The sequence below is a fragment of the Dendrobates tinctorius genome, unplaced genomic scaffold (genome assembly GCF_039654945.1).
Source record: "Dendrobates tinctorius isolate UK_male_01 unplaced genomic scaffold, ASM3965494v1 ptg000120l, whole genome shotgun sequence".
In the NCBI taxonomy this organism is placed as follows: Eukaryota; Metazoa; Chordata; class Amphibia; order Anura; family Dendrobatidae; genus Dendrobates; species Dendrobates tinctorius.
The window spans coordinates 40924124-40939295 of NW_027361788.1; the positions used below are offsets into that span (position 1 = coordinate 40924124).

General features: G+C 49.6%; 1 protein-coding gene across 1 annotated transcript in view; it reads right to left on the reverse strand.

The window, feature by feature from the left end:
- Positions 1-283: 283 nt before the first annotated feature.
- Positions 284-15172, reverse strand: part of PLXNA3 (plexin A3) — a 112020-nt gene continuing 97131 nt past the window's right edge. The window contains exons 15-32 of the mRNA XM_073541230.1: positions 14610-14746; positions 13762-13932; positions 13312-13405; positions 12870-13112; positions 11671-11814; positions 11253-11487; positions 9978-10120; positions 9398-9654; positions 8858-8924; positions 8580-8726; positions 8333-8492; positions 6427-6530; positions 6238-6334; positions 5963-6153; positions 5703-5872; positions 5353-5565; positions 5100-5250; positions 284-3984 (exon numbers count right to left, since the gene is read on the reverse strand). Of these exons, the coding sequence (XP_073397331.1) occupies positions 3889-3984; positions 5100-5250; positions 5353-5565; positions 5703-5872; positions 5963-6153; positions 6238-6334; positions 6427-6530; positions 8333-8492; positions 8580-8726; positions 8858-8924; positions 9398-9654; positions 9978-10120; positions 11253-11487; positions 11671-11814; positions 12870-13112; positions 13312-13405; positions 13762-13932; positions 14610-14746 (2820 nt within the window). The 3' untranslated portion in view covers positions 284-3888. The remainder of the gene's footprint in view (positions 3985-5099; positions 5251-5352; positions 5566-5702; positions 5873-5962; positions 6154-6237; positions 6335-6426; positions 6531-8332; positions 8493-8579; positions 8727-8857; positions 8925-9397; positions 9655-9977; positions 10121-11252; positions 11488-11670; positions 11815-12869; positions 13113-13311; positions 13406-13761; positions 13933-14609; positions 14747-15172) is intronic.

The following is a 15172-nucleotide window of genomic DNA, read 5'->3' on the forward strand; positions in this document are numbered from 1 at the left end:
TACAAGGATATAACTACTATAATACTGCCCCCTATGTACAAGAATATAGCTACTATAATACTGCCCCCTATGTACAAGAATATAGCTACTATAATACTGCCCCCTATGTACAAGAATATAACTACTATAATACTGCCCCTATGTACAAGAATATAACTACTGTAAAATAATCTATTCTATGTATGAGAATGTAAATCATGTAATAGGTGAGAGAAATCTGGGAATGTAGTAGGATTCATGTCGCTTGCAACAGCAGGAACAAATGAGAAAACATAAAGAAAAATTCAGTTTTTAAAATCATTTATTTTGAAAAAAAAAAAAAAAAATAAAAACAAGAAAATTAAAAAAAACAAACAAAACAAAATTCATCTTTAAATAAAACCGCCATGCTCACAGTATCGGATCCGCTGCCACCGTAGACATAAAGTGCTGATAAAATACTGTGGACCCTGCACTGTCATGGTGTCACCTCTGCTCAGATCCCATGGGGTGGAGTATGTTACTAAGGCACCTAAATCCCTTCATTCAGTGGTGGAGATTTTAACCCCTTGGATGCTGGACAAGAAAAAAAAAACAAACAAAACATCTCAACAGGTCACCATTCCTTCCGGCAGGAAATGGCAGGGATTGTGAAGGGGGTTGTATGTGGGATGAGGAGGGAGGAAGAAGGAGGGAGGGGCGGACACAGGACAGTGGCACAGATTTACAAAATATATATATATATGCTTCTTCATATTTACACACTGTCACACCGCGGGAGCCCTGCACGTGTGAGGTAGCGGCAGGTAGGGACACACACACAACGCACGCCCACGCTACTATGGAATGTTTCCAGTTTGGCAAAGAAGAACATTGGCAGTCTCATGCCCATTACCTGGAGAGGGCACTCAGGTATCCAACCCTGCTGACTGGCATGAGAGTAGAAAGATGCCCACAGCGCCATGCCAGGGACACAGGAGCCTGGTAACATCAATGGCAGGGAATCGTGCAGCATGGCACGAGGCACAAGATGAATAGCCTGGCACTCAGAGTGCCCCTCACTGTGCACAACCAAATACACCCGTCTCTAGCAGCAGTGGGCAGGAGGAAGCGCGAGCACACCAACATGGAGTGAGGGTAACTAAGAAGCAATGAGATGCCAGTGTGTGGTTAGTTATTGCTTTCTAGTATATGCTTTGGTTTGGGTCCCCAATAAAAAAAGAAAAAGGGGGATGCAAGCGATCTGCTGGCAGGGGAATTATTCCTGGCAAACCCCGACACCCTCAGAGAGGCAGGTGACATACAAACAAGCTCATGGCAGTGAAGGGACTCCGCCATGTAACACCTCACACCATGGGGGTGTTCATGTCAGTATGCCAGGAGGAGAGAAGGGGTAAATCACGTCAGAATGTCAGGAGGAGAGAATGGGTGATCAGGTCAGAATGCCAGGAGGAGAGAATGGGTGATCAGGTCAGAATGCCAGGAGGAGAGAATGGGTGATCAGGTCAGAATGCCAGGATGAGAGAATGGGGTGTTCAGGTCAGAATGCCAGGAGGAGAGAAGAAGGGGTGATCAGGTCAGGATGCCAGGAGAAAAGAAGGGATGATCAGGTCAGAATGCCAGGAGAAAAGAAGGGATGATCAGGTCAGAATGCCAGGAGAAAAGAAGGGATGATCAGGTCAGAATGCCAGGAGAAGAGAAGGGATGATCAGGTCAGAATGCCAAGAGGAGAGAAGGGATGATCAGGTCAGAATGCCAGGAGAGAATGGGGAGTTCAGGTCAGAATGCCAGGAGGAGAGAATGGGGTGTTCAGGTCAGAATGCCAGGAGAGAATGGGGTGTTCAGGTCAGAATGCCAGGAGGAGAGAAGGGGGTGTTCAGGTCAGAATGCCAGGAGGAGAGAAGGGGGTGTTCAGGTCAGAATGCCAGGAGGAGAGAAGGGGGTGTTCAGGTCAGAATGCCAGGAGGAGAGAAGGGGGTGATCAGGTCAGAATGCCAGGAGGAGAGAAGGGGGTGATCAGGTCAGAATGCCAGGAGAAAAGAAGGGATGATAAGGTCAGAATGCCAGGAGAAGAGAAGGGATGATCATGTCAGAATGCCAGGAGAAGAGAAGGGATGATCAGGTCAGAATGCCAAGAGGAGAGAAGGGATGATCAGGTCAGAATGCCAGGAGGAGAGAAGGGATGATCAGGTCAGAATGCCAGAAGGAGAGAAGGGGGTGGTCAGGTCAGAATGCCAGGAGAAAAGGGATGATCAGGTCAGAATGCCAGGAGAAGAAAAGGGATGATCAGGTCAGAATGCCAGGAGAAGAAAAGGGATGATCAGGTCAGAATGCCAAGAGGAGAGAAGGGATGATCAGGTCAGAATGCCAAGAGGAGAGAAGGGATGATCAGGTCAGAATGCCAGAAGGAGAGAAGGGGGTGGTCAGGTCAGAATTCCAGGAGAAAAGGGATGATCAGGTCAGAATGCCAGGAGAAGAAAAGGGATGATCAGGTCAGAATGCCAGGAGGAGAGAATGAGTGATCAGGTCAGAATGCCAGGAGAAAAGAAGGGATGATCAGGTCAGAATGCCAGGAGGAGAGAATGGGTGATCAGGTCAGAATGACAGGAGGAGAGGAGAGAAGGGGGTGTTCAGGAATGGGGGAGGGGGTGTTTACAGGGGTAAATGTATCATTATCGGGGTCACCAGCGTCAGTCACACCCCAGCAGTGACGGACAGCACATTGCACGCAGCCTCGCACGGCTCACACTTTGCAGAGCAGGAGGAGACAGGAATAAATTAAATAAATTAAATTAAATATAAAAACCAAGGTCTAGATACCAGAGCCTGGTGTGAGCGCAGTGCCCAGCGTGTGCCCGCCGCACACACAAACGGGGGGGTGGGGGAGGGCGCTGTGTGCTCCCAGAAAGTGAAGGGTTAAACCAGGAGGCAGAGAGCAAAAATGATAAAATCTATATAAAAATTCGGTCTATTGCCTGGTGCCAAAGCATCCGTGTGACCCTGCACCACGTGTCCGGACTCCAGTCTTTCCACAGAACAAGATTTACAAAGGGGCGTAGGAGAGTGAGATGTGGAAATGGCCGGGCGCCGCTCACATCCACAACAGCACTGACACCGCATGGCACAAATCGCATTAACAAAACGGGGCCCCTCCTACTTAAGAAACCTAATCTGGGGATCCCCTCATTTCACATCACAGATATGTAGTAGCTCCACCTGCTCTCCACAAAAGTCTGGGGGGATGCACTGAAAACACATATGAGGAGCAGCAATAAACTGGGGAGAGGGTATAATAGTGCAGTGAGATTATTAGTGGATCATCACGAACACGGGGGAGGGGGCAGGCGTCCCTCTGAGTCATATGGCTTCACTTTACCAAATCAGTCATGTCCTCACTGTGTACAGGCTCCTGATTGGCGAGGGAGTCCAGGGACGAGAGGAGTGGTAGTAGGTGAGGACGTGGTCCCTTTAAGGAGTTTGCAGAGCTTGAAACGCTATTGTGCACACCAACACCACCCAGTGGTCAGCAAGGAGTATTACAGCAATGCGCAGTCTTTGTTCTGCTCTCCCAAGCACAAGGCACTGAAAGATGGGCACCTTGTCACACGGACGTAGAAGAAAGATTTGGAGTGGGCATGCCATGGGACGGCGCTGTGCCATGGCTGGTGAAGATCTGCTGAAGCCTGGGTAAAAGGTTCAGGCGCTGGTCACACAGGTCCCATCGGTGGCTCGCGTTGAGTCTCTGCGGCAGTGCCATAGCTTTGCACATCTGCCCGTCACCCCTCCAAGTCACCTTGTGGTAATGTTGACCTCCAGTTGGGCCCCTACCTATCAGTCTCTGATTCCTCATGGGGTCCTGGGGAGTTAAGGTTGAGGGGGTAGAAGGGACAGAGGGGAGATTCACGCGATTCAGCTGTTACTGGAGACCATGTTAATGACTTGTTCCAGCTTCTGCCGCAGTTTGTGTTTCCGACAGTAAGAATCGCGATCCAGAGCGGTGAGGATCTAAGAGGAGAGAGATGAGAAGCCATTACTACCCCGTACACGCGGCTCGTCCATCTGCAGTCTTGGGGACCCCTCTAGCTGCACTATTTAAAGGGGCACCAACCTACATCTGCACAGGATGTGGAGACGTCACCACTCAACCAGTTGCTAGACCACTGCAGCCTGTGATTGACTGCAGCAATCAGGTGACTTGGGCACATTTTTCTAATAAAACGATGCTCAAAGAAAGCTGACCGCTGCAGCCAATCACAGGCCAGAACAGTCCGGTGGCCGGCCACATCTTGTACCGATGCAGAGCACAGAGCACCGGATCCAGGTGAGTTTATTATTTTTATAGATCTGAACACCTGAGGAAAGTATTCTTTTTACTCCAACAACCCCTTTAAAAAAGGGTAGGGCAGATTGGTCGTGATCTGAAACCCTCACTGTTCAGCTGATACCTGGAGCCAGAACAGCACAGCTCCATACACCAAGCAGTGGCCATTCTTCTACTGCAGCTTAGCCCTTACTGAAGTGAATGGGAGCAGAGCTGACCACTACACTGTTCCGGCCCTGTGCACTGTGTAAATCCGACCTCCACAGACACTGTAGACAGTTGGGAGCCGGACATGGGACCAACACTGATCTCATATTGACCACCTAGTCTAAGGACTGGTGATCAATACCCAAGTACTGGGCAGTCCCTTTAAGACTGTTATTGCCTGGATATGGCATCAGTGTTTTGCTGGATGGGGTCCAAGCAGTGTCACTGGCTTTCTTCAAAGGTCCATTGACGTCAATGGCCAACAGTAATTTAAAGGGAATCTGTCACCCATATTTAGTGATATGTGGTATTCACAGACAAAGATTCGTGAAGCAAGCCGAGGAGGTGGGGGGGGGGGGAAAGACTACTAAGCCACACCCATCGGAGCGGACCGTGGCAATTTGCATGCATCCCCAACAAGCTAAAAAAGGTATTTATGCCTCAAAGGTGCGGGGTCGGGGTGAGTCAAAAGCCCTACTAGTATCCTTATGGAAAGCATAATATAGTGATATCTTTACATGATATCACTAAATATGGGTGACAGATTCCCTTTAACCTTTTCTTCTCGTTCACCCGCCCGACAACCTCTCACCTCTTCCCGGTATTTGTTCACATAGAAGAAGAGCTCACTGAGAGCGCTGAGTGAGTTGAACTCGTTGGCGTGCAGACGTGATTGCTCCACCAGGTAGGCGTCCATGTCCTGGTCGCTGATTGCAGGCATCTTGTTGATGTCTCTGTAATATCTATGCAGGAATAGAAAAGGGAAAGTGACTGGGCTGCAATACCAGATAGGGCCCAGAGAGGCGCTGTAGAGCGCACTGCCATGTACCCGACCCTCCGCTCACCGCTCCACCCAGGTCTTGTAATTGGGGATGTCCTTGGCGTACAGCAATTTGTTACTTGGCGAGTCCTTCCCGAGCCGATGTTCGGAGGTGGAGCAGGAGTCCATGAAGGTTTGGGCTACGACGGACAGGCAGGCGTCTGTGATGCTGCTCTTGTGGATGTCAAAGACGAACTGTGGGTTCTTTATCACGTTCACCCAGAAACGAAGCGGCAAGCTAGAAAAGGGTTAAAAAAGGAGGATGGAATCTGCTGCGGTTTATGAGGTGGGGTGGTCACTGGGGAATTTCTCTGGCATTTCTCTACCCCCCAGCGCAATATCTTAGTTCCGCATGGCCTTGTGTGCGCCATTTACCAGTTGCTTTTCCACGTGTGCCGGACGTCCGGGTCCGTGATCTGCCTTCGATCAGCTTGCTCGTCTAAATAGTCAAACATGTACTTGATGGCGAGCGGGAGAGCGCTGCCCCTGTGTGCTGTGCTAAACACAGTCTCAAACAGGTCGTCGACAAACTTCTGAAGAGTTCCCTGTAGTGGGCGGTAGAGGACCAGAATCAGCAACAGTTGCCAGCATGTGCCCTCCGCAGTCACTGCTGCCATCACAAGTGTCACTCTCACCTTTGTGGCCAGTAATCGGGTAAGGTAGATCTCAGATACCATCTTGCTGCCGCGGTCGCCCTCCTTATGGTCCGTGTGATCATGATTTTTTACGAGATGCCAGAGTTTTGTGCCGGTTTCTTGGTCGGGCGTGATCATCGGGGCACGTGAGCGCAGGCTATCAGGGCTGCTGGAAGTGCGGAGCAAGCTCTCTGAAAAAGGAAGGCGACGGTCAGGTATATGGCGCATAGCAGACCCCGCTATGGGGATGTGCCAATGTCAGTACTGATACCTACCATACCGACTGAGCGAGCGGGTGAAGGTGAAGGAGTTGGTGATGTTGTATGCAGACACCTGCTTAGGGATCAGAGCCACGGTGGACCCGTCTGTGACCTTATAGGAGAGAAGTACAAGATATGGCGGTCAGTGGAGAACCAAGGGCACCACCTGGTCAGGCAGATGGTGGTTGAGCGCGACGTCCACACCTGATAGTGTGCCAGCGTGTTCAGCCTCTTCCAATCAAACTCTATTTTGGTGGTGACATCTTCATCCTGAAGGACAATCCGGGTGATGCGGCCCTGACGCCACTCTGGAAACAGAAGAGACGCCACCATGGTCAGATCTACAATCCAGCACCTCCTGCTGCCACAGCCTTTCCCCAGTAGAAGAACTCATGGCCTCAGATCTACAGCCTGGCCATTGCCATAAGAGAAGAGTGCACCATGGAAGAGCTCCAGCGGTGGGCACAGGTCAGCATGGGTAATACGCACATCCCATACACAGCGAGCGGCGATACTCTGCACACCCCATACACAGTGAGCGGCGATACTCTGCACACCCCATACACAGCGAGCGGCGATACTGTGCACACCCCATACACAGTGAGCAGCGATACTGTGCACACCCCATACACAGCGAGCGGTGATACTCTGCACACCCCATACACAGTGAGCAGCGATACTCTGCACACCCCATACACAGTGAGCAGCGATACTCTGCACACCCCATACACAGTAAGCAACGATACTCTGCACACCTCGCACACAGCAAACAGCGATACTCTGCACACCCCATACACAGTGAGCAGCGATACTCTGCAACACCCCATACACAGTGAGCAACGATACTCTGCACACCTCGCACACAGCAAACAGCGATACTCTGCACACCTCGTACACAGTGAGCAGAGATACTCTGCACACCCCATATACAGTGAGCAGCGATACTCTGCACACCCCATACACAGCGAACAGCGATACTCTGCACACCTCGCACACAGCGAACAGCGATACTCTGCACACCTCGCACACAGCAAACAGCGATACTCTGCACACCTCGCACACAGCAAACAGCGATACTCTGCACACCCCATACACAGCAAACAGCTATAACTCTGCACACCCCATACACAGCAAACAGCGATAACTCTGCACACCCCATACACAGCAAGCAGCGATACTCTACAGGAACAGCCCACAAAACTCCCGTATACTGGTAACAGCCCACAAGACTCGTTGTATACCAGGAACGCTCTATAAGAATTGCTATATACCGGAAACACCCTATAAGACTTGCCGTATACCTGAAACAATCCACAAAACCTGCCATATACCAGGATCAGCCCACAAGACCCGCCATATACCAATAACACTCCACAAGACCAGCTGTATACGGGAAACACTCCATAGGACCCGCTATATTCTGGGAACACCCCACAAGACCTACCGTATACCGGGAACACTCCACAAGACCCGCTGTATACCGGGAACACTCCAAAAGACCCTCTGTATACCCGGAACACCCCACAAGACCAGCTGTATACCGGAAACACTCCACAAGACCCGCTGTATACTGGAACACTCCACATGACCCGCTGTACACCGGAAATACTCCACAAGACCCGCTATATTCTGGGAACACCCCACAAGACCTACCGTATACCGGGAACACTCGACAAGACCTGCTGTATACCTGGAACACTCCACAAGACCCGCTGTATACCTGGAACACTCCACAAGACCCGATGTGTATCGGGAACACTCCACAAGACCCACTGTATTCTGGGAACACCTCTCAAGACCTACCATATACCGGGAGCACCCCACAAGACCCGCTGTGTATCAGGAACACTCCACAAGACACGCTGTATACCAGGAACACCCCACAAGACCCGCTGTATACCAGGTCTGTCCACAAGACATGTCGCTTTGGAGATGCTCTGACCAAGCCGTCTACACATTATTATATAGCCTTCGTCTGCCTTAAGTTTGCCCATTTTCCAGCTTCCATCACATCACTCGGCAGCACTGACTGCTCAGTTGCTGCCTGACATACTCCACCCCTACCAGGCTCAGAGATAATCAGTGAATTGATATACAGCGATATCCTCACCTAGGTCCATGTCTTCTGCCTTTGGCCTCTGGGTGTAAGAGATTCCCTTGTACACCGCATCCAGCAGCTTGTCCTTCACCTGAGTGACCGTATCACAGTTCAGGACCTTAACGGGGATCTCGGTGCCATTCTCGCTGTCTGGACAGATGCAACTCAGGGTCTGCAAGGGAAAAGAAGTCAATCATAGCAATGCCAGCCATGGTGACAGGACAGGAGACACTACAGGGGTCAGGTACCATGCACTAACCAGCACTTTGTAGTCAATCTGCTGCCGGATGAGCTTGTCCTCACTTAGTGAGTAGCGCGCCTCCCCGGTGATGGAGTCTATAGGTCCCTTCTCCATCTGTTGCTTTATGGCACAGAAAAGCATGAAGAGCGGCTCTCCAGCACATTCCTAGGAAGGAAAGCGGCATATACCATCTCTAGTGCCCCTCTACATACAGTCAGGTGGTGCCTGGCACAATGCTGGGCACGGCGTGACTGGTGACAGAAGGGTAGTGTCATGTATCAGCTTGATTTCCTCACCTTCAGGAACTTATACAACAGGAAGGTAAACCAATTCGTCAGCATCTTCTCCGCTACCGACTCCGTCCTACAAAGATGTATGTAGATATTATCCCTTGTGCTCCATGAATGTGGTAAGTGCATGTGTTCTTTCTTCCAAAAACAGCGCCACACCTGTTCAGAGGTTGTCAGCTATTGCAACTCTGCTCCATTGAAGTTAACTGGGCTGAGCTGCAGTACCACATACAACCTGGAAAAGATATGGCGCTGTTGTTGGAAAAAAACAGCAGTGTTTTTCTAATAATGGACAACCTATTTAAATGGATTTTCCACCTAATTTTACAAAACTGTGATGGATGTGACAGGTGGAGAAAAAGATTGGCATGATGGGATGGCTGCAATTGCAACGCCAATTGGGTTTTGGGTTTAATGTTGAAAACACAAGTGATAGTCTGATTTCTGGGAATACACACCAAAACTTGTCAAGCAACAGGTCCATATTAATCACATGAGTCAATCCCTGGCCAGCAGTGGCTTCAGACCCCCAGTAGCGTATCTCACCTGCGCAGTAATAGTTTGGGGTGGTTCTTGCTCTCCAGGTTCTTCTCTATTAAGTCACTGAGCAGCTGTTTCAGGAGCACAGTAGCGTACTCCATGCGGCCCTGGAGGGATACCATGACCAGCGAGGCCACGTTCCCCCGATCACGCATGGAGAAGCTGCGCTGGTTTTCCAGGGTGTGAATAAACATCAGCAGGAAGGTTTTATTATTTAGGAGCTGTCCGAAGAGTCTCAGCGCTTTCTCCACATTGGGAGGGATCTGCACAACATAAAAATCACATATAAAGCTGGCGAAGTAGGTAAGTGATTCATAGAGCCCTGGTTCAGCAACCACATTGGTAGGCCACGGCTAAACTTTGCCCTACTTGACGGTAGGTCTGGCACATCATCATTGCATCGTGCCACATGCATAACATTGCCCTAATCAGAAGAGGAGCTGGCAGATAGGAGGTTCACAGGGCTCTGGTCCGGCAGCCACAGGCGGCTACTAACGTAGCCACTGGACGTGGGTCCTACAGATCAGTTTGCCATATGAGGATGCGGAGAATGAGATCCCTAACACTACTACTGACAATAACTTACATCCAGTTCTTTGAGAACCGGGTGGTCTTCAATGCCAGGAAACAGAACCCGCATGGCGTACGTCTTGTAATCCAGAAACGGGATCTTCACGCCGTCCATATTATTGGTCAGTTCATTGATGTCTGTCTGGAGCTCGGCAAATGCTGGAAACATTAATAGATGGAGGTCGGTTACCAACATGGTGGGCAGACAGGGAGAGTATCACACGAATACATTAGGCGGGTATACATGCGTCATACGACAGAGGGCGACAGGTAATTCCTCCCTATCAGGGTGCATGGGTACGGAGATCGGAAAGAATAGCTGCCTTGGGCAGAGCAGACAGGAAGTGTTGTCATGAGGCCACAATAGCTGGAAAACATGGAAGAGTGCCAAAAACAGGGAAGAATATCTATGGAGCTGTACATAACCAGGAGCACTAAGCTGGTGGGGTGGTTGCTATACATGTTCCCCTTCCACCTGTAGGGTACCATCTCTCAGCGCCACTCCCGGCGCCTGACGTGCCCCTGGGATACCGGATCGGACAGCTGCTAATGTCTGCGGGGAATGCAGTGTTATTGTATCCAATCTGACTTCTCGCTGCTAATGAAGTCCCTGGAGGGGGGATGTCAGTGATGAAAATGTTTATGCCAGAGGGAAGGAGACAAATCCAAAAATCTTGAGTGTTCCCAGTGAGAAATATGATTAAATGCATGCAAGAACCACACAGACCGGACACGTGGTGGAGGTGCCACTACACTGGCCCCAATGGGCAGTCCTCAACCACCGGCTGATAGTCCAGAGCAGGTAAACATGGAAGCGAGTCTTCTCGGTGGCCATAGATACCTGCACCCCATCATCTCCATGAATGGTTATCAATGTGTCTGATCGCCCCACGGAGTGATGACGCAGCACTGCCGCCGATGTGCTCCATTAATCATGCTGCCATTAGCTTACGCTTACTCCTAATTGTATTCCCCACCCCCACCCCTGATTACCAAAGCACCAGTGTAAAGCTTTATTGATCCGGAGAAGAAAGCGCAGAGACACGAGGCATTCACTTGTATGAGGTCATGCCTGCTCAATTAACCCCTGGCATGACCACACTTAATACCTGAAAATGAAACACTAGAATAACCAGTCGCATTAGATATAGACTCATTACCCTATATTAAAGTATCCCTGTGCAAAACACAAGGGTGGTAAAAGTTTCCATGAAGGCTGGGTGGCAGGCAATATGGCTGACCGGCTTGTCACCCCGCCTCACCAGACCCCAGAATAGGGCTCGCTCCCCACCTTCCTTGCATTCCAGCGCCACCCGTGACTCCAGGTTATCCATCTGCATCTGGAGCCTCTTCAGTGTGCGGTCCGCGTCCCTCGTCTTCCTCTTGTATGCGATAAGGACGGTAATGATGGCAAGAAGCAGCAGCCCTCCGCCGACTCCGATCCCCACGATGGCTGGCAGGGTGAGTGAACTGTCCGAGTAGATCCTAAGGCTTCCAGGGGAAAACTCCATCCCGCCCACCAGGATCTGAAAGGGAAGGAAAAAAAATGTTAAGGATAAACTGAAGAAGTTTTTCAAAGTGGCCACTCTGAAGACAGAATAGGAAAAAGGTAACAGGAGTTATGTGTGGAGGGATTCAAGGGGCACAATGAAAAGTGATCCATTGGATCCCCATATTTATGGCAAAACTCAAACACAGGCTGTACTCACAGAGACCCGATGCTCTCCGGTTTGGCTGGGGGAATCGCACAGCAGCTGGGTGTCAGACACAGTGAGTGCGCACGGGATGTCACCAATCAGCACAGTGTAATTCAACTTGGCTCCTCCGGGGGCAGCAGGCTGCAAATTCCTTCCCTGCACGGAAAGTGAATCGTCCGATCACTGACAATTACAGCTGACCCCAGCCACTTTCCACCAATGTCAGCTTATTAAAGGGATGGTGGAGGCAGTTTCTCCCACACCGACAACTGCTCAGCGATGATCATACTCTGCTCCCGCTCCCATTCACTAGAATAGGACCTGTGCGCGACACTCGCTGGGCATTGCACAGTTCCTCATGCAGTTGCAACTTTCCATGCCATATGATTGGTACGAGAGCATGTCTGGTGCTACTTCTTGTCAATGACTGCATCTGATATTGCAACTTAAAGGAATTGTCTCATCTTGTTAGTTACATGGGTGCAATTGCAAAGTGTTTGAAAAAACAAGCAACTCTGCAATAAACATCTTGCCAAAAATGCTCTCAGTTCCCACACATGGAGGAGGGGTTTTTAATTTTATAGTTTACTGCTCGTTGCCAAGGCTACTGGCCACTTTTGCGATCAGTGGTGGCTGTTTTCCTAGTGCAAGATTTTTACTCTAGCGCTCGTAATCATTGTGGTGATGGTGGTCGAATTGCTGGCGCTCTTCTGATACTGCAAGTGCAAAGTGGCCTCTGTTTGCAACATGGCGAAATGTATGGCTTACAGCGGTGCCACCATGGCAAATTGTCTATTTTCTGGAGCGCACTGCCTCCCAAGCAAGAAGAAGAAGGGAGGCTGCGGAGTAGTGCGTTCCTGAAGAAGGGAGGCTGCGGAGTAGTGCGTTCCTGAAGAAGAGACAAACCCTTTAACCCCATTTACAGGAGTTAGACAGTGCTGCAATACCACCCATAGCCATGAGTGGTGCTGCTCCTACAAAGATCTTGTTACTAATCTCATAAAACCCTATTTTGGCATTAAATCTACACCATGCCATTGTTTCTGTATAATGCCATCCTCATCCCCAGAAAATCCATAATCTTCTAGTCCGGATCTGCCAATTATCTACTTAGAGGAGAAGTGAAGACTCCGACCAAGTCCTACAACGAAGAGGCCGGTGCGAGGCTCATTTTTATCACGATTTCCTATTAAAGAAAAAAAACATCTCACCTTGAGGATGACATGAGACCCTGGCTTGATCTCCAAAATACCACCGGACCCGAACATCTCCACCACAGGGTTGGGGTAGTAGGTGAAGGAGGTGAAGTTTAAGGTGAGGAGACTTGTCACGTTGTCCAAGATGAAGCCGAACTCATCTGGCGGGATGCCGTCATTGGGAACAATTTCGCCAGTCAAGGGATGAATGCCGGGGGCCTTACACACCATCAGGGTGTCATTCATTATCTGACAGGTCTGAAAATAAAAAAAAGTCTTTGTATTATCGCCCTGATAGCGGGAGACAGACAAACTAAACAGTGATTTCCCAATGACGGGCAATCAGCGATCAGCTTAACTCTGAGTAGGTGCTAAACTGTCCTATGGCACCTCCACAGGGCAAGTGAAGCATTACATGGTAGCTACACCCATCAGTCAACACCCTGCACATACTCACATTGTTTGTCTCTATGCTGGAATACTTGGCGCGAACTCTGGGCTCTCGAATGGTCAGCAGATGAGTCCCAGTCACGGTGATTGCGGTGCTACCGCTGTGCAGGAAGATAATATACAAGAATGTGAGGAGAAAGGATCTTCATCACACAAAGGAAGCCTGCGAGCTAGATAACAAGGAGCAAACGTGGCACCAGAGACATCATGTGGTATCATCCAGAGAGATAGCGGGAGCCATGTCTGATAAGGGACTGACCAGCTCAGCACAAATAACTCACATATAAACCTTTCTTCTATTTTTACTTACAGGCTTTACAGATTGCATTGTTTGGTGCTTGGAAGTAAATAAGACTATGCACATATATGCTGAGCGTGCCCGACATATCATCCCCGTACGCTGCAGCCTTTCCATCCACACATACCGCACAATAGGGCGACGCGATGGGACACCTACTTGAATATACTCCATGCCGGTTCCAGGCGGGTGATGGTGGGATCCTCCGTGTATGTGTAGATCACGTCCCGGTTCCATATGCTGGCCTTATCTATCCTGAGAGTGATGGCGGCTGGGCTGGGGCCCTGAGACGATGCTGGAGAGATGCAGACAATTTCACTCCAATTCCTCCTGGTGAACAAAGTGCACGTCCATATGTTGTGTGGAAGCAAATCTATATATATATCTATAAATATCTATCTATATCTTTCTATATATACACACACATACATATATACACACGGAGTGAATAAAAGTCCCAGGTTCAGGCTGTCGGGTCACTACTGAGGCCACTGGACGGGTGCCTTGCCAGCTGCTTCCTACTCGCCGGTGTCCCTTTCTTATTTTATTAGCCAAAAGAGGATCCATGGATGCCGACAAGTAGGAGGAGGTTCGCAGAGCTCCAGTCCAGAGGCCACGGACTACAGATGTGGCTGCTGGACCAGGAATAACCTAATCTGGCATATTAATAGGATCTTGTTTTAACTTCCTCTGGTCCTATGATCATTTGATTCCTGCATATTGTTTGCAGCATACTCCCTAATTCGAATCGTAATTATGCTGCAGCCATCGATTTTTTTAGGACACATGTGATTGGCCAACAAGCGAGCAGAAGACACCATATTTACATGGACCAACAATCAGTAATGAGCGTTCTTACCAACACTTATCAGTCTGAGGATAATTGTATCCTGACAGTTCTCCATCCCATTTGTGTGTTTTATACATATTCCGTGCCTGTCCGCTAATCCAGAATACCTGATACTCCACAACCTAGCAGACCCATTGATGTCAGATAATACACCTACATGACAAATCGGCACTCGGAGTCCCGGATGAGAACGGACACGGAGCTGCCGGCATCCAGGTTTTTCCCACTGACTGTGAGCAGAGTGCCCCCGGACGCTGGGCCACGCATGGGATTCACGTCATGAAATGTTGGAGACTGAAAAAAAAGAAAAAAAGTACAGATACAAGATAGTGCGTCATCAGTAATACGTAACAGGACAGGATCAGACAAAAGGAGATTAACCCTTTCACGACCTGTGATGTATGTCATTGGTTGTAAGCGCCGCAATTGCCTGCAAACCGGTAAAATCAGGCAGATGGCGCATCATTCCACCTGCTCATTGGCGGGGCTCCGATGGGTTGCCATGACAGACTAGGGGTTTGCTGAAAACCCCCGTGCCTGTCACTACAATCCTCTTTATAAAAGAAGCCAGCCCCTGGCCGGCCGTTCATAGGAGATTGTGATTTTCTCCATACACCTCAGTGCTGAAGATGAAAGCAGCTTCAAGTCCTCTAAGGAGGCTAATGAATACAAAAGAAATAAAAAGACCACACAAAAAGTTCAAATCACCCCCAATTCTCC